Below are 24,824 nucleotides of genomic sequence, written 5' to 3' on the forward strand. Positions count from 1 at the left end.
ACGAAGATGTTGTTTACTGCCTTCCACAAGTCCAACTTATGGCAACGTCGACATTAGCAGAGCAAGGGAAGCTCATTGTACAATTATTTTCTAAGATACCTTCAGGGACTATGTAAAGCCAGAGCAAATCAGACGAAAAACAATATCCTTGCGAACATCGAGATCGAGATATCAGAAAATGACCACCGAAGGACGATGTCTGTGCGGCCAGGTCAAGGTAAGCTACCTTATCAGACCCAAGATAAGACAAGCACAATAGATCAAGACTACTTGTTTAGGAGCGACTGACGAACAACGACTGACTATACTCCAGATCACCGTATCCGACAAACCTCTAACAGACTTCGACACCCTAATGTGCCACTGCGCGAACTGCAAGCGGCGATCAGGCGGCGTCGCGTCCTACGCTTTCATCGTGCCCAAGCAGCACGTCTCCATGACCGGCTCATCTCACACGTACTACACAGATGAAGACACGGGCAGTGGCGAGGCGATGCAGAGATCCATGTGTTCGCACTGTGGCAGTCCAGTGTGTATCATCGAGGCTCACGCGCCTGATATGCGGTGTTTGCAGTATGGGTTGTTTGCAGATGTGGTTGAGCTTCCACCGCCGAAGTTGGAATTGTTTCGGTCGCAGGCGTGTCGTTGGGTGACTTCCGTTGGTCAGAATGTGAAGCAGCAGGCTTGAGGGCTGCATGCACGTGCTTCTTTACTCTGGCGAAGATGAGTCTCTGCAATGCCATGCGAGATATAGAAACGTTACATTTGAGCTAAGTTGGAGTCGCGGTGGCTCAATTAGGACTTGTAGAGCTATGAAGATGAACGTGTAACGCAAAGCCTTGATCTATTGTCTGTACTTCGAGTTCGCTAGATTGTGACGTTGTCGTCGCTGCCTATACAGTCGCATCTTGCGTCTGAGCTTGTCGCGCCTGTGAATATGTTAGTATTGGGTATGGTATGATGAAACCTCCGAACAGGGGTGATTGATATACTTACATTAAAAACACGACCATGATAGAAGTCAAGGGTACTGCGAGAACCCAGAAGAAGCTGTGATCCCCTGTCAGTGAATGCAGTAGAGCATCGATCAAGTAGGCTGACTCACGCGTCGCTGTGATTTTGTACGGCTGGCATAGAGTCGAAATTCATGCCCATGTATCCCGTGATGAATGTCAGGGGTAGAAAGAAAATGGAAACGTTCGTCAACTGCTTCAGCGTCTCATTTTGATAGGAGCCCATGGTATTGAAGATGAGCGAGATCATGTTGCTTGCGGAGATGCGCATTTGATCGAGACTCTGCGTTATTGTCTCACAGTGATCTTCGACATCCGCAAGATAGGTATATGCCGTGGAACTGACAACAACCGATGTATCGGATCTTGGGGTGACCGGGGGCGATTGCGATGTCGCGGAGCCGGAGGGATGACTCCTCGAGTACGCTTGAGTTGCAGCACGAGGGCTGTGGTCACGCAGTGCCTTTACCATCAGCGTCATCGGTTGGATCTGAGAGCGTAGCAAGGCCAGCTCGGAAGTAAGAATGTATCTACAATGAACGTCAGTTCTCAGAGGTCTTATTCAAGTGCGTGAGACCTACAAGGCTTGAGAGTGTTCGATTTTTGGATCAGTCAAGATATCAAGCTCCAATTCTGCAATTGCATCCTCATAGGCAGCTATGATAGGCATGGCCATATCGGCAATACCATCGATAATGCTGTGTACCACCATGCTCGCATCAGATGTCTTACGCAATATAGTACCAGGAGAATGTAGACGATCAAGAATGGGCTCTTCGATGTCATCGGCCGAGTGCTCAAAGAATGAAATCACAGTGTTGTCGCTGCAGAGAAACATTGACACTTGCTCCAAGGCAACAGTCAACCCGTACCTCGTAAGCATCGAATGTTTCTTCATGTAAACCGCCCTTTCCGGGCTTGAATCACCACGATAGGTGTAAAGAGTCCGGGACCGGTTCCGCTGAGGCTCGGGTTCCTCCTCTCCGTGTGGCCCCATCCTAGGCAAATAATCTTCAGGCATCAGGGGACTGTGTTCCTCGTGATCATGCTGCATAGTCCTGCGCATTGTACGAAATCGAGAAAGATGTCTGAATAATCTGTCGCGTTTCTGAACACGGCCTTGCGAGTGCGGCATGTCACTCTGGTTGGGCAAAGGTATAAGTTTCTGCAGAGTAAGGACGACTTCACGCTTGTCAATTCCTTCTGTACACATATGCATCATGGAGGACACATACCGAATGCATGGTCAGTATACCAATCAACTTTAGTTCTACTCCTGGTATGGAGCAAATCCTCGATTGCCAACATGTGCAGCTTTTTATAGTTCCCCAACATTCCTACAACATCCCAGCTCAGACCATTGACATTGATCCATCTACAAGTGGCCCAGTCAGGTTTCGGCTTTGCTAGAAATGCGCCCAATGTATCGTTATCGAGCTCTGTCAACTCAGTTCGATCCTCGCAGAAATCTACAGCGGTGATACCACATTTCTACTTAAGTGTCAACAGAAATGACGGGGTAAGAGTGGCGCAGAATGGAATACCGTATATGGCTTGCCAGCACCAAAGTCCTCGGCAGACGTATCGATACCCGGTTCACCAGCTGGCTTCCAGTCTACGCTATTATGTTGATGTAGTTGAGATAACCTGGGAGAGGAAAAGTAATCGTGTGAGCCCTTGTCCGACCTTGGCTGATTGTGTATACTCCTGGTAGTCGTTGAGGTGCAAATGTGTCGCGTCGGTCGTCTGGTTGTGGACGATTGCTTGATCGACGAGATCCCAGGTCGGACTATCGCGATACTTGCACTCATGCCTACTCTCCATCTTCGATGGGCGCACGACAGTAACTTCATATTCGGGTGATGTCCGCGGTCTTGTTCAGTTGAGCACGCCACGAATGCTATAAGTGGAGGTTGTTGTAGGTACAAGCTAACTTAATTGACATTTTCAACGCAGGATAGGCAGAACGAGACGAGAGATTGATGTCGCCTGCGATTTTTATCTCCATGTGTAATCAAATTTGGTTCATCTTAACTTTGGTATACTTTACAGTAGACTCGACATAATAATGATGTGGATGTTTGTTCCATACGGTACCTAGATCTTGTTTTCGAAGGTCTGTGCGTTGCCTTGGTATCGTCATTTACAGTATAGTAGCCTTTTTTATTGTGATTGACCGAAATCTGGCTATACGATTGCGGCAAGCGGAGGAAATCTTTCTGTTGATAAAAGATGAATTCAATCTTGAACGTATGAGTTGCAAAGCACAAGTGACCATGGTATCGTAAATGTTCATGGCACGTTTTCGGAGATAATCGATGTCCTGGTACTGTACCAGAGACACCAAGCATTTTTGTCGTGCGCTATATACGGGTCTATAATTAGGAAACCTTAAAAGTTTTCTCTGCCCCAGGCTGAGGCGGAGCAAAGGATTGTCTAAGGTATGCAAGGTATGGTGACAGCATGGTATGCCCCCAGTACCGTGACATCGGCCTCTGATAGTTGAGTCGTCAACGATACTCATGGATCATGATCTGTCTTGGGAGCTCGACAATCCTGGTCGATTGGATCTATGTCTCTCCATACCGTGGGTATAATAGTGACTTTTGGTTAGGACTTCCTCGGCCCAATAACTTGTGTTTATAGATGCAGGAGCACGTAAGGGGTTTACCTCTTTGAGCGTTCCAACAGCCAAGGGGTACAAACACAATTCAGGAAGCTAAATCGTCCTTCGGTGCCTAGCGGCGGTGTCCTGGCTGTGAATGTGACTCTAAAAGCTGTCTAGTCTAAAGTTATTCGGTGCTATCAATCAAGCGTCAGCTGAGAAGGACTGTACAATTCTTACATCTATATTCATCCTTTATCTCATTCTTGTCTATCGATACTTGCGGGTACTGTGCATGAACTGATCGTTGGTGACAGGTAAGATGGCGCCGGCTCGGCTGAGTGGCCCACGCTAAAATGAGGATCTCTCAAAAATTGACTCGCTGGTAAATTAGGAAACAATCGCTAATTTTGTTTACCAACGTCTCTTGTTACAGTAGTTCTGGACTACCAGTTTAAGGTGTGTATGCTAGGGAAGCATGTCGACTGCGTGTCCAGAAGCGTGTAGGCCTCCCCTCGGCTGACAACAATGTTCATACAGTAGCATTGTATCTTATCTACCTAGTTTTTTGGGTTTCGTGGCGTGCAGGAGTGAGTTCTCCTCCAGCCTTCCCCGTGCTCGTATTGCTAAACGACTCATTTCAAGACAAGCGCCGGGCTTCAACCATCATTCGTATAATAAAGGCGCTTCCCCAATTGTGGTGCATGAACCTTCGGCGAGTTATTCAACACGTTGGTGCTCCCTTACTTCACAAGTGATACTTCAATTTGGCGAGGGTAGTGTTTATATCCCTACTTTCTCTTTTCTCCTTTCTGCATCCTTTCTACTTGGATATTCTTGCGCTTAGCCTGACCTTGTGTCGATATGAGTAGAGATAGCTTTGACGAGAAGCCTGAGCAAGCGGAACCTTTGCTTCCAACTCACGATAGCGAGGACCGACCTGAGGCTGGGAGAGAAATGACGGAGAGCCCGAGCAAAAGTTCTCTGCACCCCGCAGTTTACATCTTGTAAGACCACCTTGCGAAGAAATGGCAGAATCGACCGCTGATATGGAGTAGTGCATGGGTTGCTCTGAGCTCTGGTGTCATCCTGTTCAACAAATGGATTCTAGACAGTCGAAATTTCAAGTTTCCAATCTTCCTCACAACATGGCATCTAGCCTCCGCGTCTATCATCACGCAGATTTTGGCGCGGTTTACAACAGTACTCGACTCGCGGCATAAAGTGCCAATGACCCAGCGGGCCTACGTCAGAGCGATATTACCGATAGGCCTTTTCTTCTCACTCTCCCTAGTATGCGGAAATATGGCATATCTCTATCTCAGCGTGTCATTCATCCAGATGCTCAAGGCGGGTGCCCCAGTCGCTGTGCTATTGACGACATGGGCTTTCAGACTGGCAAAACCAAATCTAGCAGTTTTCGGCAACATCTGCATTATTGTTGTGGGAGTTGTGATCGCATCACTTGGTGAAATCAGATTTGTTGTTATCGGAGTGGTCTTCCAATTGGGCGGCATCCTCTTTGAGTCGACCAGACTTGTTATGATCCAGCGACTGCTCTCGGCCGAGTTCAAGATGGATCCTTTGGTTTCGTTGTACTACTTTGCACCGGTGTGTGCCATCACGAATGGACTGCTCACCTTTATCTTTGAAGCACCCTACATGTCCATTGCAGATTTTGAGAGAGTCGGCTACTTTACATTGCTCATCAATGCAGCCTGCGCCTTCTTGCTCAATGTTTCGTCTTTACTACTGGTAAGACGATCATTCTACTGATAGATGAAGAAAAAAAAGCTAACGGAATCACAGATTGGCAAGACTTCGTCTCTAGTGCTTACCTTGTCAGGAGTGCTGAAGAACATTATGATTGTTTTCGCATCCATGATTATGTTTCACGACCCAGTATCCAGTCTGCAATTCCTGGGCTTTTCCATTGCACTCGGTGGACTGGTATACTATCAACTCGGGGGCGCACCCGCTTTCTCAGCATATTGGCAAAATTACCGATCGCAGAGAGAGTCGAATGCAATTTCAATGTCGGACAGAACACCAGGATCACTGGAGTCGCAGAGTCTTGTCACGGAAATGTCGGAACCTTCACCTGAGGCCAGAACGGAAGTCAAAGCAGCGTGATTTTTGCAATGTACTAGATAGATCTTCATGAGGAATATACAGCTATGTGAGCCACTGGCCATTATTTCACTATATGCGCAGCCTACGACAGTGTGCCAACATTTCGGACAAAGTCGACACACCTGATGGTTTGTAGCCTTGGGGAGTCGCACAGCATGCTAACAGAGTGATCTCAAGTCTTCCGCTGTCCTTTAGGCTCTAGCGTGCCCCTGACATTGTGCTGAACCTCCCATTCAGTAATATATGCGAACAAGCAGGATGATGCACTTTGCAAGGTCTCGTCCTTGCGCGACCACAAATGACATGAAGAGTAAATCTCGACACATTCGAGTACACTTAGAATAAGACAGAGGGAATATTTTCGCCTCGAAAAGCCAAGCACACTCTACGAGCAGCATGCACGACTCCAGCTCAACAACCTATACCTGCACAACCCCCGCCTACACCTTATGCACCAATTATGCAAGCACAACGCATAGATCAACAATACCCATCCCCGACCGCCCCCGAAAGAGTCCCTGAATTTGAACAAAAGAAAGAAACAAGACACGAAGCAATTACAGTTGTTAGGGACTGTAAACATGTCCGGAGTTGTACTGTCCGTCCTCCGTACATGGCAATTTGGTGCGCGGACATCTTTTTGCGAAGTCGGAAAAATAATAACACCGCCGCACGACTCGAGTGACCGAGCAATTCATTTCCGGACGCTTCCGCCATAGGGTAGTTAGCTGTCTTCTTTCTGTTTGCATGTAATTACCCGATCCAAAGCCTCGAAGTCGCAGGTACTGTAGCATTGTCTTGTTCTGTCAGTAGTGCAAACGAGCGAGAGGCGTTTTTTCCTTTTTGATGAAGTCAACTATAGAGGAGGAATAAAAACGATATAGGGGGGTTCACTAGGCTTATTTATATAAAACCTTATAAACACAAAAGAAAGAAAAGATGACAACAGCGACCAAAACGCTGACTCGGCGGAAATACACCCGACTGTTCTCCTATCGAAAAGGCAGAGGACACGGAAGCAACGACGACGCCACCACCTGGTCGTCGGAGCCAGCGCCGAAGCAAGAACTACTGTCTTTCGAACAAGCCCAACCATACGAGCAGGACAACCCGTTTATTCTGTTTGGCTACCGCCCGCAAACACAGTCTTACGCCGGAAGTCTAGCCACGCTGTTCGCGATCCACAACCAGACGGTCAACATCTGGTCGCACTTGATCGGGAGCATTCTGTACGGCATCTCCGGGCTGTATTTCTTCTGGCACCATGCCTCCCTCTACGCATCGACCTTCAGCACAGGCGACGCGATTGCGTTTTCGTGTTTCTTTGCCGCAGTGGTTGTGTGTCTGAGCCTGTCGGTCGGGTTCCACCTCTTCGCGAACCACAGCAAGGAAATCCACGACCGGCATTTGTTCCTGGATTTCCTGGGGATTTTGGGCTTGATCTGGGGCAGTTGGGTCCCGGGGATCTATTACGGGTTCTATTGCCAGAGGGACGTGGCGAGGTTCTATTGGGCGCTGGTGAGTTTTTCTTCATCTTTTTTCCTTCTCAAACGTTCCCTATTCCATATCAAGTATGAAGAAGAGAACGGCCGATTGAACCGCAACAGATCGGCGCCATCACCTCCGCATGCACATTGATGCTCATCCTGCCCCACCTGCGCACTCCAACCTACAAGCCCCTGCGCACAACCCTCTTCATCGCACTAGGCCTCTCGGGAATCCTGCCCATGGCCTCCGCAGCGCGAACGTACAGCATCCCGCACGCGGCAGCGCGAATGGGCTGGTGGTTCTTCGTGCTCGAAGGCGTCTTTTACGTCACTGGCGTCGCGCTGTACGCAACCAAGTTCCCCGAGAGGTGTTGGCCCGGCAGGTTTGATTTCGTGGGCGCCAGTCATCAGGGGTTTCATGTTTTTGTGCTGTTTGGCGCCGGCGCGCATCTGGCGGGCGTGCTGAGGGCGTTTGCGTTTAACCATGCGCCTGAGACGAGGGTTTGTGCTGGGTTTGGTGGCGTGGCTGGGGAGTTTGTCGCTGCTGCTGCTGCTGCTGCTGCTGGTACGGTAGCGTAGAGGCGTGTGCACTTTGGAGTTGTATGGGGATTCTTGTTGGGGGCTTTGTTCGTTATAGGTGTTAGAGTGTATAGGTGAGCTCACTTCTCCCGAGACACTTGGGAGGTAATCAGAGCTGACGCTTTTTCCGTCAGAACTAGATCATGGCAATCTTGAATAGATAGATATCATCGCTGAGCTGAATTCGTATCACACTTGGATTTCTTTTAGTATGGTGAGATTCTTCTCCAGGGCATCGTAAGGCTCCCTGTTGAAAAGAGAGACATGTGTTCATGCATAATTTATCCATTCACAAACGAGCAGGAATTTGCCATAAAACACGCAATATTCACTTCTCGACCAGACAAGCAAACTCCTCGAACGGCCGAAGTGTCACAACACCCCCTGACCTCACGATCAAGTCGCCAAAATTAGAGATCAGCAACCCATCCTTTCGCAGTTTCCAGCTCTCGGGCAAACACAACTCGGCCTCATGCGTCCTGAAGTTCGAAGCAACAAGCACCACCTCCCGCGCCTCAGAGGTGCGTATATACGCAAACACATGCTCGTTCGCGGCATCGACGAGTTCAAAGTCTCCGTAAACAAAAACATCCTTGTGCGATTTGCGCAGCTTGAGGATCGAGGCCCAGAATTCGAAGACGCTGTCGCTGACGCCGACTTGGGCCGCTGCGTTGCATGTCCTGTAGGTCGAGTTGACTCGTTGCCAGGGCTCGGCGGTTGAGGAGCCGGCGTGCGAGGTGGTGTCCCACTGTGCGGAGTAGCTAGTCAGCAGGAGAGTTGGGTGTTGTCATCGAGGGGGGGCCAGGACAGACAGACAGACAGACCTGCATTGGAGTCCTTGCGTGGTCGCGAGACTTTTTCTGGAACTCCTCGAGAGTGATCTCGTGATATCGTTTGTCGCGAGGATACCTCTCCGTCACTCTGTTTTCTGTCAGCGATGGTGTTACCAGAATGCCTGGCTATGCAAGTGGGGTTGGAACTTGCTCTTTCCATCGATCGAGCGTTTCCAGATCGCGGTACTCGCCGATGTCACGTTCGCGAGAGAGATTGATCATGCCGAGCTCTTGGCCCTGGTAGATGAAGACTGTGCCGCTCTGGAGGGCCATGAAGGTCGCGAACATCTTGGCGCATGCGACTCTGAATTGTGGGAGATCCGAGCCCCATCGGGATACTGAGCGGCTCTGGTCGTGGTTCTCTAGGTACAGGGCGTTCCAGCCATCTCTGTCGATCATGATGCCTTGCCACTCGGAGATGATGTTCTTGATTTCAGACATCCGCCACTGTCTCGGAGTGAACTTGCCGTCGTTGCCATGGTCCAAGTTGACGCTGTTGATGTTTAGCCACGAGGACAAATGATAAGGAGAGAAACAACCATACATCTAGAATTGGAAGATCATGTTGAGCTCTTGACGCTCAAAGCCAACCGCCTTCAAGATTTCGTCGGGATCGTCAACGCAAGGCATTTCGCCGACGGAGAAGGCATCGTATTCTCTGAGGATCTTTCCGATGCCCTGGAGATACTCGTGCAGTCTCGGACCACAAGCGCAATGCTCGTCCCCGAACTGGAACTCGTCATTGGGCTGTTTGATGGACGCGTCAGGAAGTCCAGAGACTTTGCTAATGAAATTGATCACGTCCATACTGTTCGAGGAGAAAGTGAGTGGTCAGTAAGCTGGTTGCGCCAACGGAGAGGATGCCTACCGGAAGCCATCAACGCCTTTGTGCAGCCAAAACCTGAGGATATCATGATTAGCCTGCCTGACAGGAGGATGCTCCCAGTTTAGGTCTGGCTGCTCGGGAGCGAAGATATGCAAGTAATACTCGCCCGTGAGCTCATCATACTCCCAGGCACTGCCACCCCAAGCAGCACACCAATTGTTCGGGGGCTGGCGCTTGCCACTACTGTCGTACTTTGGTTTCCTCCAGATGTAGAAGTCTCTGGACTCGTTGTCTTTGGACTGCCTCGATTTCCGGAACCAATCGTGCTGTCAAAGAATGTTTAAGCGATCTGCGACAATTGGCTAGGGAAATCACGGTGTCATTTCACCTGGTCTGAAGTATGGTTCGCCACCAAGTCCATGACGAACTTTATGCCACGAGGCATGCAAGCCGTCGACGAGACGCTCGACATCGGCCAGGGTGCCATAGGCAGGGTCGATCTCTCTGTAGTCAGAGATATCATAGCCCCCGTCGACTTGGGGCGACTTGTAGATGGGGCAGAGCCAGACCATGTCGACGCCTAGTGCTTGGATATAATCTAGCTTGGAGATGATGCCAGGGATATCACCTATGCCGTCGGCATTGGAGTCTTTGAAGGACGACGGGTAGATCTGGTAGACCGATGCTTCCTTCCACCACGCTGGCTTCACATGTGGAGCTTCGCCGGTACAAAGTGTGTTGCGGCCCTGTGCCGAGCTCAGTTGCTGGAATGCCATCTTGCTGGTTTTCGATCAGAGACGAGCCAAAAGTCGGGTTTATTTGATGGGTTTCGAATGTTCACATACCAAGGATCGGGAGGTACTCGTCGTCACAGGTGGGGTTTTGGTACTTGGCTGTCTCGTACCCCATGACGATTTCGAGGATAATACAGTATCCAACCCACACGGCCTCTGGCGACATAATCGTGAGGGGATGATGAGATGGGCTCGCGTCATGGTGTGGTAGTGGTATCTGAGTGACGAAAGGTTACATGTTCACAATCTCAACATGCAACGGGAACGAGTGCTTATATAGACTGCATGAGGCTTGTGTCATATATATATATATATATATATATATACATATCATTTACACGCAGGCTTCTGTACTTGTGACAATGATGGGAACAAAGTGCATGAGGGAAATAATGTTACAGTCTACCAGCCCTGCTTCTTCATGGCATTGACCATCTTGACCATGCCCCTGAAGCCGTCCTTGAAGCGCCTTCTCCACCTCTCGGCTCTGAGTCTCTTTCGCTTGAGACCGGGACGCTCGTGGAATCTCTGTCGCATGAAATCGGCCTTGACTCTGTTTCTCGCGCAGTTGATGTCTACTGTTCTGAAGGCGCGGCCGACATCCATGCCTCTGTTGTTGTCGACGGCGACGGTCCTGCCGACACTGGGTCCGTAGGCAGGGAGAGGATCAGGGATGCGGACGGGCTCGGGCTTGCCGTAGCGGGCGAGGCCTCCTTTCGAGTCCAGCATGTCCGATATGGAAAAGGCATTGTTGCGTCTGTTGTTGTTGTTGTTGTTGTTGTTGTTGCGCGAGGCAAAGCCAGCTGCCAGATCATCCAGAGAAGATGTGGTCGTGTTGTTGGACTTGGTGGAGGCTGGAAGAGAGGATGACTCGAAGTGCGAGGTGCGACCTTGAGAGGAAGTGGGCGACTTGTTGTTGAGGTCGAGGGCTTGGTCGACCAGAGAGGAAAAGTCGGTGGTGCGAGGTGGAGGAGTGGTCGAAGGTAGTTCGTCTGACGAGGGCTTTGTCCGCGCTTGCTCCTGGCTTCTGAGACATGTGGAAGAGAGTGATCTCGACTGTGGTATAGAGCGGATCATTGGCGAGGGTTGAGCCAGGCGGAATGCGGATTGGCGAGTGAAGGAACGGTAGAGAGTGGGCAAGAGGCTGCCCGCGGTCCGCCCCTCCATCTTGGCTGGGGATGACCGATGCTGAACCGTGTTCCGATCGAGGTATCGGGTGCGACGAGCGTCCCAATGGTCAGATTTGTAGATGCTGTTCGATTGAGCGACTCAGGACGAGCTGTCTGCTGTCTAATAATGAATCCAGGTGATGATGGTTTGGGAAATCTTTAGAGATTCAATTCACCCTCCGGCGCGGCAACTTCCGGCCTCCGATGTTATCCTCATACTGCACTTGTACGTGTATCAGAGCCACTGTAAGGTACCTAATCAAGAGGCACCGCATTCCATTCGCGTTTCTGTCTGGACGACTGCTGATTATTTCTGCTGCATTCTTTTTCATTGCGCAATCACACATCCTCACAGCTCGCGCAAGAAGAGCGTCCGATCTCTTGTCCATTCGCCTTCCGTTAATTGTCGCGCCTTCCTAAAAAGTTTCTGCTCATTCCCTTGCTTTCCTTACGCGCGCACCTTTGTGGAACTCCACACGTCCACGTCCACGTCCACGTCCACGTCCACATCCACCTTCCTCCCTTGGATCGATCATATTCAAACATGTCCTACTACCCACGTATGTCCTTTGCGCACAACTTCTCCGTCACGAGATCCTTCCACTGACGCTGCGCCTAGCTCCCAACTTCAATCGAGGTGGCAGCTATGGCTCCTTCCCCGGCGCACCTGCTGCCCCCGGTATGGGACCTCCGCCAGGCATGGCTCCTGCTCCGGGCATGTCTCCCGTGAATGCGCAGACACCTAACCTCCCTGGTCGGCCCGGATCTATCCCTGCTTCTTTCCAGCCGCCCCCGAATATGCCCGCCAACATCAACTTCAACGCCCCTGTCATCCGTCTGGGAGCAAGCGCCGCACCTGCTGCTTCGCCTGGGGGAGAGAACATGTCTGGAAACAGGAATCGCATGGGTCTCGGTGCTGATTCGAGGAGCGGAGGCAACGACTACAACAGACAGCGAGACGCCGAGAGGACCTTCGTGCCGCCCACCATGGAGGAAGTCAGGAGGACCATCTTTGTCGCGGGCCTCGACGAGGGTGTGCCCAGCGATGCCCAGCTCGAAGAGATCCTGAGCTGCGGAGGCGCCGTGAGACTGAGGCGCTGGGCCAGACTCACCGATGCCGACAACAAGCTCTGCAAATTCGGATTTGCCGAATACGAGGATGCGAACAGTCTACACGTCGTCAGCGAGATCTTCAAGGACTCCGCCGTCCAAGTCCCCCTGAGAGATCAGAACGGAAGTGGAGCCTTGATCAAGGATGACGACGACGAGGTCAAGAAGGCTAAACTCATGGTACACGACTGTCAATCTCCCTTCATTGCTATTCGTCTACTAACTTTTTTCCGCTCAGGTCATCATCGACGAGAAGTCCGCAGAATACATCGAGCAATGGTCAAGGTCAAAGATCAGCGACCAAGACTTGCAGTTCAAGCTGGATACCGCGAGAGACGACCTTGCCGCATGCCTCAAACGACTCGCTTCTCGAGACACTCTGAATGCCACCACTGGCACTGACGCCAACGGCGACAGCGCCATGGCCGACGACTCCGACATCCTCAACATCTCCGTCCCCGCCGCCGCTGCAACCTCCCAGGAAGACGAGCTCTCCGACATCCCTGCCGAGATGCGCGAGACTGTGGCCGCCGAGATCAAGGCTTTCAGAGACCGAAGCTTGCAGCGAGACCTCGAACGCTTGAAGAAAGAGGAAGAACTCGAAGCTGCTGAACGTGCTCGATCCGGTCCGCGCCCTTCACGCCTGGCCTCCCCGCCTCCATCTTCTGCCCCCTCCGGTCCCAATGGTGCACCACTTGGTCCTCGTGGAAACGTCGTCGCAGGAGCGCCTCAGGGACCCAAGGGATATCGCGGTGCTCAGATGCCAAAGGATTATGCCGATGGTGTGGATTTCACCAATGGTGCCAACGACCAAGACGACCAAGACGACGATGCTTCTGACGAGGAAATCGAACGTCGCAAGCAAGAAAAGCGTGCCGAAGAGCTCGAGAAGGTCTATCTTGATCAAGAAAGACGCTGGCTCAACGTGGAACGACGCCATATCGCATCTTTGGCGCGCGCCGAAGCCGAGGAGCAGAGTGAAGAAGCCAGCAAGGCCAAACGTCGTGAAGCCTTGGCCGAGAAGTTCAGGTCGTTCGACGACGAGGAAGAGCTCCGACGCCCCAGCGAGTTATTCTATCGCGATCGCAAGGCATGGCGCCGTGCCCGTGCGGATTTCCGCCGCATGGAACGCGAGCGCGACGACATGGACCGCAGAGACGAAGACCGCGAGCTCAACCGCGAAAAACGCCGTCTGGATGCCGCCAGGGGTATGGCCGACGACTTCCTCTCGCAGACCGGCGAAGAAATCTCCGCGTCCCGCTCCAAACCCCAGCCCAAAGCCAACTTCTCACTCAACCTGGGCGGTTTCAGCATGGGCGGTGCGAGCGCAGGAGCCGCTACTTACGAGGAAGAAGAAGACCGCAAACAAGAGCGGTCCGCCGGCCGCTCTCACCGCATGCAAGACATGGAGAACCTGCTCGACGACGAAGAAGAGAACGGCGCGGCAGGCACGGGCGAGCGCAAGGCCCTCCGGACCGTCGAGTTCAAGCCGCTCGCTCCAGGCGAGAAAATGTCCGACGAGCAGCGCGTCGCCGCATCCAAAGAACTCGCGGCCAGGATCCCCACGTCGACCCAAGCTCTGTTCGCGTGGCCCGTCAAATGGGACCACCTCACGCCCGCCATCATCGAGGAGCAGCTCCGCCCTTATGTGCAAAAGAAGATCTTCCAGTCTCTGGGCGTGCAAGAGGACATGCTCGTCGACATCATCGAAAGCGTGGTGCGCGAAAGAGGGTCGCCGGAGAAGATCGTCGAGGAGCTGTCTGGGCTGCTGGACGAAGAAGCCGAGGACCTGGCCAGGAAGGTGTGGAGGATGGTGGTGTTCTACTCTGAAGTCGAGGCGCAGGGTCTCGGTGATGGCGCGTAGTGGTATTTCCGTATGTATCCTGCTGCTGCCAGCCTCTCGATCGGTGACGAAAAAGGCGCTTTATTTAAGCCGAGTTTTTCACGAGTCCACAAAAGAGAGCTTTACTTGGTCGCGTCGAGTCAAGTCTTGTCTTGCTGCATGCATGTTATCGAGCTTTTCTCTGCTTCGCTGTTCATGATCTCGGAGGATATCCTTCGTCGCTTTGGACAAGAAGAAAACTGACACTTGACCTCGCCCCCGCTCAGTCAAATCTATATATATGGTATTGGTACGTGATTGGTATATCAGAGTTTGTTTCGACGACAAGATTTTCTCCATGGAGGTTACATGAGGTTCCTGTTTCGCGTCCTGACTACCATTCCTAGTGTTTCCTGTGATATACGTTCTCATTCCAAGGAATAAAACCAGAGTAGGCTGATCACTTCGCATCTGTACATGTGACACACACATGCAACAATAAAAAAAAACAATACAACGCTCAACGACCAACTGCCTGCCCAGCCTAAGCGTGCTGCGCCTGCGCCCCCTCCTCGAGATCCACAGCCTCATACCCGCCCCCTGCACCACTCCTATACCTCATAGCAGCCGGCACCTCAAACAGTCGTCTATAGTCGACGCTCTCGCCGCCCAGCAGCCCCTGGCCCTCCTTCTTGCTTCCAAACAGCACGCCCTTCGCCCCGCCCGCATCGCACCAGAAGTCGCCGCAGTTGCGCACGAAGCCGCGATTGAACGGGTTGCGCTTGCGGCGCGCCAGCACTTCTCCTGCGCGCGAGCCGTGCAGCGCGGTCGCGACGAAGGTGTCGAGTCCGAGCAGTTTCTTCCACTGTGTGAAGCAGGATTCTTTCTGGATTTTCTTGTTGCGGTGGTGGTGCGGGGGAGCGGGAGTTGCGGGGTCTGGACCGCTGCCTGAGGCGGAGGAGCCTACTGCGGCGCCTTCGGGCGAGGTCGAGCCCGTCGCTATAGCTGTTGTCAGGGCGCCGGCGTGCGCGCCTTTCATGCTTTCGTAGGTGGTCATTGCGCGCGCGATCTGGGACAGCTGCACGAAGAGCAGCATTGTTGTCCAGGTTAGCTGTAGGCAACCCCAGCCGTTCACGACTAGTGTGAATGGGTCCTTGCACCATTCTGTGCAGAACTCTGGGCCCAGGATCGAGCAGGAGTTGATGAGGTCTGGGTCGGTGGGCGCGGGGAGGACTTCGATGTAGGCGAGGGTGAGGCGCACGAGGAAGACGAGGCCGACGGCTAGGAAGAAGATGTAGAGGACGAACGGTCGGTGGTTCTGGATGGCGACGCAGTTGTTGATCCACGGGCAGTGACTGTGCATTGTTAATGTTCTGGTCGTTTTGAATTGCTTGTCGAAGAGTCACTCACTGGTCTTCCCTGGCAACACAGCGGTTGCATCTCCTACAGTGCTTGCTGCGAAGAGGTTTTCGAATCATACACGTCGTGCAGAAGTGTTGTTCGTTGAAGGTATGCTTCTCTAGCAGATCTTCAATGACGGTCTTTTGTTGCGCGCGAGAGGTGGACTTGGGGATGAACCCGGGATCTGCAAACATGCTGACGAAGTAAAAGTAAGTGGTCAGGGATATACATATGGCGAAGCAGAGATTAAGAATAGGGTTTGTTAGATAAGTCGCTAAAGCACTAGTCAGCATATACTCCCATTTTAGACACTTGTTGCATGGGACGTACCTGGAAGTATGTGGGTAACGTAACGAAGTGAAACCCAGAAAAGAGACGCTGCAAAAACGCCAGCGAGAAAAGACTGCCCACCGCTTGTGTCAGCCTGGATCTCTGCAAGATTGACACGGGCACACTCACAGTCTTGTGTAGATGCTTCATGTCGCTAGGGGCCCAGACCAAAAGCCTCTGGCCCAGCCATTGTAAGCTGTAGCTTACGGCCATGCTCAATGGCAAGCCAAAATATAACGGCATCCAGGCCAGGATGTACAGGGTACAGCCCAATACAAATGTGGGCCAGCAAAAGAAAAATCGATCCAGGAATTTCCTTGTGTCCTTGACAAAGGTCAAAGGAAATGCAGAGGGCTGTCCCTCCGAGTCGTATCCACTATCAGCTAGAGCTCGATGCCATTGCCTGACCGAGTTCATTTCTTTTGCTGTCACGGCGGGGGTCTTTCCATCGTTATTTGCAGCAAATCGGTCCGCGCCGTATTCGATCAACTTTTGTATGCATGCATAGGACCCCTTGACCAATGCCCAATGTAACGCAGTGAAGCCTTGGTCGTCTCGCCTGTGGACGTCTGCTCCCCATCTCAACAGCACGTCTACACATGCCGGGAATCCTTTGTAAGCAGCCCACATCAAGCTCGTATGCCCCTGCGTGTCCGGTACGTCTACATCAAGGTCGCCTTGGTGCAATAAGAGAATCAGCTGGAAGACATTGCCGTCGAGGGTCGCGCAATGCAACAGATTGTAGCCTTGGTCGTCGGTAATGAGAGGGTCTGCACCATTCTGGAGGAGAAGTGATACAATGTCCAGATTGCATTTCTTGGAAGCCCATAACACAGGGGTTGCCAGAGCGTCACCTCCACGAGCATTAACTGGTGCGCCTGATTGAACGAGAAAGTGACACAGAGCGTAATGGCCGTTTATGGCTGCCCACTGGTTATTACGCGATCAGCTCCTCATTTCACTATGCGGATTATATATCGATGCATCCTACATGTAAAGCGGTGATGCCTTGAGCATCGGTCGAGCTGGCTGTGTATTTCCCTTTCTCGAACAACTTTTGTATGGCCCGAAGTTCACCGAGTCTCGCAAGACCCATAAGATCATCCTCTATTGGCAACGTTGGAGGCGGCACCGGCGGTTGTTGTTGTTGTTGTTGTTGTTGTTGCTGTTGTTGCTGTGTCATATTCTCGAGTTCGACTTGGCGGTCGACTGCATTTCCTGGTATCACGCTGCTTTCCGCCATTGCGTCAGGTCACACGCTCCAGCGGGCCGGTAAGATGCTGTTTGTCGTGAGATTTATCTGATGCAACTTTCCCGCTCTCATAACATCTTAGTGAGCGTCATGTCATGTTCGAAAAGTCGAATGCATCCTTGTGGCAGTGCTTGGTCATACGCGTCTCTCGTGTTCACCGAGGTGGATTCACCGGAGGTTCTGGATCTCCAGCCAATCATAATGGATTTATTCCGCAATTGTCTTGGCATGAAGCCGTGAAATGCGACGTCGTCGACTGCTTCCACCATGATTGCAGCAGAACTAGTGTCAAGGCGAGATGTGCTAACACGATAGGGCAACCATACTCAGATGCTTCGCTCTCTCTCCTCTATTCATCAGATATCTGTGCAAAAGTTCTCAGGTACTATAGCGATGTGTTGTTCCCTGGCGAAGAGGATCAAGGAGTCTCCAATCTCGATACTCTACAATGATGCATCGAACAGAGGATCACTAGGGTTTTAAAGATATAATGTATTGTATGACCGACATTCGAATACTCCCTACTATACAGATTTGAAGACAAAAGAAATTTGCATCTAAACAGGCTCTAATAGTTGATTCTCGAGCCATCGCGTAAACTTGACGATCGGTGTGTCAATATACCTCCAGAACAGATCTGCCGCCCATATTGCTGCCGGAATCACTATGAGACCGCCTAGTGCGAAACCAGTCTCATATTGTCTTGTAGTGCTTTTGCCTGTTGTATTCTCCCAGAGGTTGTAAACGACACTATAGCCGAGTGTGTGGTTGATGAATCCATGTACAAGATATAGGGCATAAGAGATGTTGCCCAGGTATCGGCCCAATGCACAAGAGAAGATTCCCTGAAGCGAAAGGGCATTATTGATAGACCAAATTACCAAGACACTACCAATGGCCATCCAGAATCTGTGCTTCTCGCCCTCACGCAATCCTTGAGGAGACCATTTGATAAGGTTGGAATAGAACGGCGCAAATTCGGTCTTCTGCGGCGGTATTGACAGCAGAACCAGACCGACGACGAACGCGAAATACCAGAATGCCTTATTCTCGCTCTCGGAGTGCTTGGGGGGTTCTTTGTGCATAGGGGCACCTTCTTCGATCTTCGCTTCCACATCCGAGAAAGATTCTTGGATCAGAGATGCCTCTGCGAGGAACATACCACTCCAGAACAGCCCAAGCTCCCAAACATCGCATTGAAACGAGCCTGCAATGAGAAGGCCGAGCGTAATCATACGGACCCTTGTACGTACGATGGAGAGTGCTGCAATCGTAAGGAAAAGAACCATAGAGCACCGGAATTCGACAGGTATCGTCCACAAGTGAATGTCATATCCATGAGATGGCCAGTGTGCATGGGACATTATGTCGAAAAGTCCCTTGGTGGCATGAATGTAGTCCCAGAGTTGTTCGTTGAATGTTTCAAAGACGTGCGGCTGCGGTTCGTGGGCCCAGCCCCAGTAAATCATCCGGAATGTAACTTCATCTTCACCAAGCGTGTTTGGATAGTCGAAGATACCAACACGCAAAGCAACAAATATCAGTAAAGTCGAAGCTATGCATGGTAAGAATAGACGGAATGGTCGTCGGAACACTGATGAGGCCAAGGTGCGCATCAATTGAGCATGCGAATGTGAGCGAATCAATTTCAACGATTTCAAGCTAAGCGCGTACCCAGATATGACGAAAAAGATGCAGACCATGGACTCTCCGGCTACCAGCAGGCGGAGTATCGGTAGCTGCAAGATATGTCGATTTTCGTCCGGGTAGTCTGGGTCTTCAACTGTCCCATACACAAAAGCACCTTTTCTATGGTATGCAAACTCAAAATGGCGAAGAAACACAAAAAACGCTGCATATCCTCGCATACCATCGAGCCATGCTGTCGGCGTGACCCTGCGTGCTGATGCCGCGGTTGCTGTGAAGACTGGGAGCAAGAAGCTCGGAATTAGCGCAGTCAGAAGACATCGCAGTCTTCGGTTTGATCTTCGGATGCTTATGTCATGCATCGGGCTCTTGTTATCGTACATTTTTCCATGAGGGGTGCAAAATCAGGGAGAGAGTGAACAATGATCAGTGGCATATATGTGAAATGGAAGCTCCCATAACTATGCTGGAAATAGCCATGGTAGATACATAGCGTCAAGCATCGGATGCCGGCCGAGATGCGTTGCCATCGTGAAACAAACAGCTCTTGAACCCGCCGCGTCGACTGATCGTAGAATGCGCGGCTACACGCTGTGCTGATGAGATCAATCCGTGATGTGGCAGCTGTCATGGGGCTGCTCTGTGGGGATCTTCATAAATACCTGAAGCTGACGCGCGGCACTACTACTCAAATGGGGATTTGCTTGTTTACAGTAAGATGCTCCATCCGCAGCTACGGGCCTATGGAGTTAGAAATGCTGATATTCGTGGTACATACTCTGTTGTATTATGATCATATGAAACCATTATAGACATGGCTCGGCTTGCAGTATGCAGGCTACCGGAGTCTATCTGCTGCTGGGGCAACTCTGAATACCGCATGGTTTCGGTCTGCAGCAGTGCGAACCCATCAGCCAAAGGTCAGGTGCTGTGTGTCTGCTTGACTACCTCGACATCGCTCCCTTAGTTTCCGTCAGTGACTGAGTTTTGGTCGCAATTTGTTGTCTCTTCCATTGAGTGAGCCGTCATGCTTATATGCGTACGTCAGCCCAGCAATCTATCATTGCGGCCTCCGATGGCTCCTTCCTCTCCATGAGTTATTCTTGTTGAGGGCTATACAAATTTAGCATCACGAACTTGTATGTCGGCGGCTCGCGAAGAGTTTCTCTGAGGAGCTGCTGTCCCGCTGTTGCACGGAAGACGGGAGTGCCGGAGTCATGTAAGGGACTGAACTTATGCATACCTACGCATCCATATTAATGGTGAATACCTCACCTCGAAAACACGGCCTTAAAGACTTCGTCTTACAATCCGAGAATTTCTTCCTCTAGTCAGTCTGCCTTTTCGAAAGTCAACTTGAATTTCTTTGCGATTGTCGCCTAGCTCTTTTTTCCAATTACTATATGAGCTTGGCCTTTAACTCGTGAAACACTATATCCTGGACAGCTCGATTGCTCAGGCCTTGCCAGCGTAAATCCTGTCTAGATCTTCTCCCTCCACATCGTCGTGGCCACTCTTAACTAGCTCGTCTATAGCTTGTGCTATAGGCGTTTCACCCTCAAGCAGATCGTACCATCCCCTTGTGTCATTCCTCTCAATCAGTGCCGCCGCGACCGCAGCGACATCTCCTCTGGGGATTTTACCTTTTGAGGACGTCTTCCCAAGCCACACCTTACCAGTAGGAGCATCATCAGCCAGATTCCCTGGCCTCAAGTTGATAGCCTGGAATTGCTTATCGCCTCCACTAGCTCGCTTATGAGCCACAGCTAGCAAATGCTCATCCGCAGCGACTTTTGCTTTATAGTAATCTGGTAAGATCTCGTAGTTGACTTTGTGGGCGTTCTCCTTGTCTGCTTCGGTCCACCATGGTGCGGCATTCTTTCTAGAGGAAAGATACGAGACCATGAGGAACTTCTTCACGCTCGGAGTCGAGACAGCAGATGTGATGTAATGCTTTGCAGCGTCCCGATCGATAGCATAGGTCCTTTCGGCACCGCCCTTTCCTCCGGCACCTGTTGTATAGATTCTCAACAAACATAGTTGTGCATTTCAATATGTAGAAGACTCACCTGCAGACCAAATCACAATCTCCGGATTGACTTTATCGATAACTCTCTGTGCGTCCGCGTCGCTCTTAACTTCATCAAGACTTTCGACAAGCACGTCGAGCTTGCCTGGTTGATCCTTGCCAGCAGCAAGAATCTCTCGCTTATGGTCTGGGTTTCGGATCACACTGGTCACATGCCACTGACGAGCCAGGAGGAGCGGCGTCAGATGCAGAGCAACTTTTCCGTGACCGCCGAGTAGTAAGACTTTCGTAGATGCCATGATGATAATGATTTTATTGGATTGCGAGAGTAGATACTTGCAGTACTCGTATCTTATAAGCAGCACCACTTGTAAGCTTTCTTCGAGCTGTTCGAGGCTTACAAATATTGCCTAGGAATATAGCGATCGAATGGTGTGATTGGAGTATGAACGAGCGTGCGGAGAAACATGATGTCACTCAGAACTTCTGGAAGGCTCCTCCAAGGGACGCTTCGCTCACTATCGATGGTATTTCCCGCGCAACACAGCATCAAGCCAGGAGGTATCTGCGCTTTAACAGTATGTTCTAGCGAAATGATGCTTGATACTATCGCACGTCGTCTGAAGTCGGTCACTCAGAGCTTTCGCTACGCGTATCCACTCGGCGACGCTGTGGAGCTGTGAAGTATTGGGATAATGTTATTATCTTCTTCCTTGTAGCACCTCTCAGGCTTCTGCATACGCAAACGAAAGGTCCGCAGATCCACCTCGTTCAACAATGATGCCCACATGCAGAGGTCCTTGAACCATAAACACTTTCATGGCATCATCTTGTCCACTGTCATCGAACCACGAAGCGCATAGCTCATACAGCAAGATTACTCCTTACTGGCCCAGATTCGGTCTGCTTCCAGAGCTGCCACTTCCATCCTTTGCTTGGTCATACTCATCAGAACCTTCTCCTTGCGTACCCATCTTGCGTCGGCGTAGTTCAGCAATGTGCTGGCTTCTAGTTCCTCCTCCGCCATAGCGTTGGTGACAATGTCGCTGAAAATGTTCCCCATATTGCAGGTCCAGATCACCATTTCACGGTAATGTACAATGCCCACATCGGGCTGGTCGATGATGTCAAGGAAATACTGGCGGCGTTGACCAAAGTCCTCAGCACGAGCTTTCTGACAGTGCTCGGCGCAGTACTCAGGCCACAGAGTAACCACGTATTTCCAACCGAGTTGTGCTCCTGTGAAATCCACAGCCCAGGACCGACCACCATAAGGAAGCTGTACTTTGAGGATATAATGAGTGCCTTCGAGCTGGCATTGGCCACGCGCAGCATCACGCAAGTAGATGGGGCGCCGAACACCTTTAGGGACTATCTCTACCTCTTGGATCTGGGCGGAAAGACCTGGGATGCGTTAGAAACCATGACAAGACACCGCCTGAGTCATGCTTACAAACCTTTGAGGAAAGTATCAATGACTTTATGGAAGAAAGCAAGAGCAATATCACAAGTCATGTTGGCAAGTACAGCTTTTTTTTATATCACCGTTCGCAAAAAGGGACTTCTCAAGTGGATAGATCCGTCCACCCATCACAAGCTTCGATGCTTGGTTGTAGTCCTCGTCAACGTAGATTCCATCATCCTGCAGGGTTACCTTGACGACAGGGCGGTCGTAACAGATCTCGCGCCACATCTAGAACAGCTTGGCGATGAGGTTTCCTGCACGGTGAAGTGCTCTTTGGCGCTTCAGAGTCTGCTGCACTTTACAGGTGTCTTTGTGGTCAGTCCAATGCGCTGCTTGGCACTCTTTGTTACAATAGCGAGGGCAGCTGTATACACTTCCTCCCACCTGTAGTGCGTTGCTGCAGCCGCTGCACTGGTAACGGGCTCCGATCTTGCTGCAGTTGGAGCATGGTTCACTTGTAATGCTTGACGGCTTCACCGTCTCGTCGGAGTCAGGATCATCTCGAGAAGGACTGAGAGCAGCCTCTTCATTTTCTTGCGCGCCTTGGTATAGTGGAAGCACTCCAAGCTCTGCCGTGCTTGCTAGAGTTTCATTTTTCCCTGTCGTGGGTTCACGACTTTCCCCATGGACCTCTGATAAGCCTTCCTGGTCCGTTTCGTTGCGAAGCAGAACATCGAAGGCTGATTCGCGGTGCGATCCCTGGATCAGAACATCGACCATGTCTGATTCAGCGTTACCACTAGCTCTCTCCTTGCCATCTTGAGGATCTGTGGTGTGAAGAGGCGAGGAAGGATCTATAGATAGGTCGAGAAATGCCTTGGTGAGGTCTTCTGTCATGATGACTGCACGATAACAGGCAACACAGCCAGAAGTTCAATCATCAAATGAGGGAATAGAGAAATGATGTTTATGAATTTTCGTCCAGATAAGTGAGGTCCTGCATTTCATTTCTTCCGTGTCGTGAGTTTACCTTGGTTTCTACGTCCCTGGGTCGCGACTGCCTTGTTGCTGTGCTCCTTCCTATTATCTAGACTTACTTGCAGCACGTTTGCGCATTTGGATGTGGTAAGGTCTGTTTCTCTTGGTACAGGGTTGACGTGAGTCTTAGCTCTAGGTTACCTTATCTATCTAGTTTCACCACTCCTTTACAACATGTTAGTCGAAGACATACGAGTCGAACGCTGTCAGCCACCCGCCTGCGGCACCTCAAGCCCTTGTTCGCGCACATACATAGTGTTGGCAGACATGACGGCTGCTTCGATGAACTGACGAACCATGTCTAAAAAAGCTCGCCTCTTCTGCTGGAACTCCATTTCTGGCAGCTCCAACATTTCTGTTGCACCCGAATCCCACACTCGAAATTGAGTAGTCATCAAAGCCTCGAACCCATTGGCTATGTCGTAGGTCCAAGTGTAGTCGGCTCGTCGCCTCGTGCGAGCCCAATCTATATGCATCTCATAGTTCTCAAGTCCAGAAGCATTCAACACGAGGTGGCTTGTATCGCAGCGGTCCCGTAAGAGCTCTTCCCAGGAGATTAGGGGATCATACCAGCCATATTGTGCTCCGGAAAGGTCAAGGGCGTATGAAAGGTGTTGTTTATCTTTGAGTGTCACTCTCCATAGGCAATGCTCGAACATGGCGTTGCACTTAGGCTGTCCTTCCGCATTCGTTCTCTCTACGGAAAGAGGGGGGCATTGAAGCCCAGCGCTGGCTTCTTGCAGTATTGCAATATCTAACAAGAATCAGCAAAGCCAGATGAAGTCACCTTAAAGGTAGTGGCTAACCTTCCAACATCCAGACGGCAACTGCATGTAAATGGGCAATTACAGTCTTGCAAGTCAAGAAAGACAGTAAGCTCTTCCTTATTGGATCTCTTCGGTCCAATTGTCCAGGGTCTGTTAGAAGAGGTCTCCAAGAAACTACAGGCTCTAGACATTGGGCATGAAAAGACATTGTCTTTGCGTCGATCCATTGAACATCTCGAACATCGAGCATGAAAGTGTAATTGCGATAGATGTACCACATGTCTTGGAGCAGATATGCACCGCGGCGTAATTTATGCTCCGGACAGTCGACAGTAGATCTAGAATCTGGAAGTCGGGGAAGATGAAACGAGTCTCTATTCGTGGGGTGAGGGCTGCATTCGGTGTTCGACGGCTTCTCAGTCGCGTCAGGCGAGCGAAGCCGTTTACATATTGTGACAAAATAGCAGCGAAGGCGCCGCATTTTGGGGAGGGGAATCCGATTCCTTAATGAAATCCTTGATCACTCTCAACTTTACTATGCGTACAGGCGATGAAAGATCTTTCAAGCATTTATACTGTAAGTC

General features: G+C 50.9%; 11 protein-coding genes across 16 annotated transcripts; 4 read left to right on the forward strand and 7 right to left on the reverse strand.

The window, feature by feature from the left end:
* Positions 1-178: 178 nt before the first annotated feature.
* Positions 179-688, forward strand: AAFC00_004530 (uncharacterized protein; the record flags this gene model as incomplete). Its single annotated transcript, XM_069344184.1, has 2 exons — positions 179-217; positions 314-688. 2 exons carry the CDS (start codon positions 179-181, stop codon positions 686-688), a joined length of 414 nt encoding a protein of 137 aa, XP_069196601.1.
* Positions 689-844: 156 nt separating this feature from the next.
* On the reverse strand, positions 845-2,866 carry AAFC00_004531 (uncharacterized protein; the record flags this gene model as incomplete). Its single annotated transcript, XM_069344186.1, has 6 exons — positions 845-929; positions 997-1,050; positions 1,106-1,543; positions 1,595-2,195; positions 2,249-2,504; positions 2,558-2,866. 6 exons carry the CDS (start codon positions 2,864-2,866, stop codon positions 845-847), a joined length of 1,743 nt encoding a protein of 580 aa, XP_069196602.1.
* A 1,616-nt stretch (positions 2,867-4,482) lies between these two features.
* On the forward strand, positions 4,483-5,751 carry AAFC00_004532 (uncharacterized protein; the record flags this gene model as incomplete). Of its 2 annotated transcripts, none has more annotated exons than XM_069344188.1 (3): positions 4,483-4,625; positions 4,677-5,373; positions 5,428-5,751. In XM_069344188.1, the coding sequence occupies 3 exons, from the start codon at positions 4,483-4,485 to the stop codon at positions 5,749-5,751; spliced, it is 1,164 nt and encodes a 387-aa protein (XP_069196603.1). The 2 variants fall into 2 exon arrangements, with proteins under 2 accessions (XP_069196603.1, XP_069196604.1); XM_069344187.1 differs by having other exon boundaries at positions 4,576-4,625.
* A 939-nt stretch (positions 5,752-6,690) lies between these two features.
* Positions 6,691-7,817, forward strand: AAFC00_004533 (uncharacterized protein; the record flags this gene model as incomplete). The annotated part of the gene is made up of 2 exons (XM_069344189.1): positions 6,691-7,269; positions 7,359-7,817. 2 exons carry the CDS (start codon positions 6,691-6,693, stop codon positions 7,815-7,817), a joined length of 1,038 nt encoding a protein of 345 aa, XP_069196605.1.
* Positions 7,818-8,145: 328 nt separating this feature from the next.
* AAFC00_004534 (uncharacterized protein) lies at positions 8,146-9,091 on the reverse strand (the record flags this gene model as incomplete). 2 transcript variants are annotated; one of them, XM_069348570.1, is made up of 3 exons in its annotated part: positions 8,146-8,565; positions 8,642-8,738; positions 8,802-9,091. In XM_069348570.1, the coding sequence occupies 3 exons, from the start codon at positions 9,089-9,091 to the stop codon at positions 8,146-8,148; spliced, it is 807 nt and encodes a 268-aa protein (XP_069196607.1). The 2 variants fall into 2 exon arrangements, with proteins under 2 accessions (XP_069196607.1, XP_069196606.1); XM_069344190.1 differs by having other exon boundaries at positions 8,802-9,049.
* A 1,581-nt stretch (positions 9,092-10,672) lies between these two features.
* Positions 10,673-11,437, reverse strand: AAFC00_004535 (mitochondrial 37S ribosomal protein bS21m; the record flags this gene model as incomplete). Its single annotated transcript, XM_069344191.1, has 1 exon — positions 10,673-11,437. The coding sequence occupies one exon, from the start codon at positions 11,435-11,437 to the stop codon at positions 10,673-10,675; it is 765 nt and encodes a 254-aa protein (XP_069196608.1).
* Positions 11,438-11,983: 546 nt separating this feature from the next.
* Positions 11,984-14,413, forward strand: AAFC00_004536 (uncharacterized protein; the record flags this gene model as incomplete). Its single annotated transcript, XM_069344192.1, has 3 exons — positions 11,984-11,999; positions 12,059-12,729; positions 12,788-14,413. 3 exons carry the CDS (start codon positions 11,984-11,986, stop codon positions 14,411-14,413), a joined length of 2,313 nt encoding a protein of 770 aa, XP_069196609.1.
* A 502-nt stretch (positions 14,414-14,915) lies between these two features.
* Positions 14,916-17,345, reverse strand: AAFC00_004537 (uncharacterized protein; the record flags this gene model as incomplete). The annotated part of the gene is made up of 5 exons (XM_069344193.1): positions 14,916-15,726; positions 15,782-16,046; positions 16,103-16,175; positions 16,232-17,032; positions 17,094-17,345. The coding sequence occupies 5 exons, from the start codon at positions 17,343-17,345 to the stop codon at positions 14,916-14,918; spliced, it is 2,202 nt and encodes a 733-aa protein (XP_069196610.1).
* A 566-nt stretch (positions 17,346-17,911) lies between these two features.
* AAFC00_004538 (uncharacterized protein) lies at positions 17,912-19,384 on the reverse strand (the record flags this gene model as incomplete). 3 transcript variants are annotated; one of them, XM_069344195.1, is made up of 1 exon in its annotated part: positions 17,912-19,384. In XM_069344195.1, the coding sequence occupies one exon, from the start codon at positions 19,382-19,384 to the stop codon at positions 17,912-17,914; it is 1,473 nt and encodes a 490-aa protein (XP_069196613.1). The 3 variants fall into 3 exon arrangements, with proteins under 3 accessions (XP_069196613.1, XP_069196612.1, XP_069196611.1); XM_069347772.1 differs by having other exon boundaries at positions 17,912-18,643; XM_069344194.1 differs by having other exon boundaries at positions 17,912-18,589.
* A 1,072-nt stretch (positions 19,385-20,456) lies between these two features.
* Positions 20,457-21,329, reverse strand: AAFC00_004539 (uncharacterized protein; the record flags this gene model as incomplete). The annotated part of the gene is made up of 2 exons (XM_069344196.1): positions 20,457-21,013; positions 21,071-21,329. The coding sequence occupies 2 exons, from the start codon at positions 21,327-21,329 to the stop codon at positions 20,457-20,459; spliced, it is 816 nt and encodes a 271-aa protein (XP_069196614.1).
* A 2,350-nt stretch (positions 21,330-23,679) lies between these two features.
* AAFC00_004540 (uncharacterized protein) lies at positions 23,680-24,721 on the reverse strand (the record flags this gene model as incomplete). 2 transcript variants are annotated; one of them, XM_069344199.1, is made up of 2 exons in its annotated part: positions 23,680-24,227; positions 24,280-24,721. In XM_069344199.1, the coding sequence occupies 2 exons, from the start codon at positions 24,719-24,721 to the stop codon at positions 23,680-23,682; spliced, it is 990 nt and encodes a 329-aa protein (XP_069196616.1). The 2 variants fall into 2 exon arrangements, with proteins under 2 accessions (XP_069196616.1, XP_069196615.1); XM_069344198.1 differs by having other exon boundaries at positions 24,280-24,289.
* Between the last annotated feature and the right edge of the window lie 103 nt (positions 24,722-24,824).

The sequence above is a fragment of the Neodothiora populina genome, assembly GCF_041146345.1.
Source record: "Neodothiora populina strain CPC 39397 chromosome Unknown canker_contig_3, whole genome shotgun sequence".
In the NCBI taxonomy this organism is placed as follows: Eukaryota; Fungi; Ascomycota; class Dothideomycetes; order Dothideales; family Dothioraceae; genus Neodothiora; species Neodothiora populina.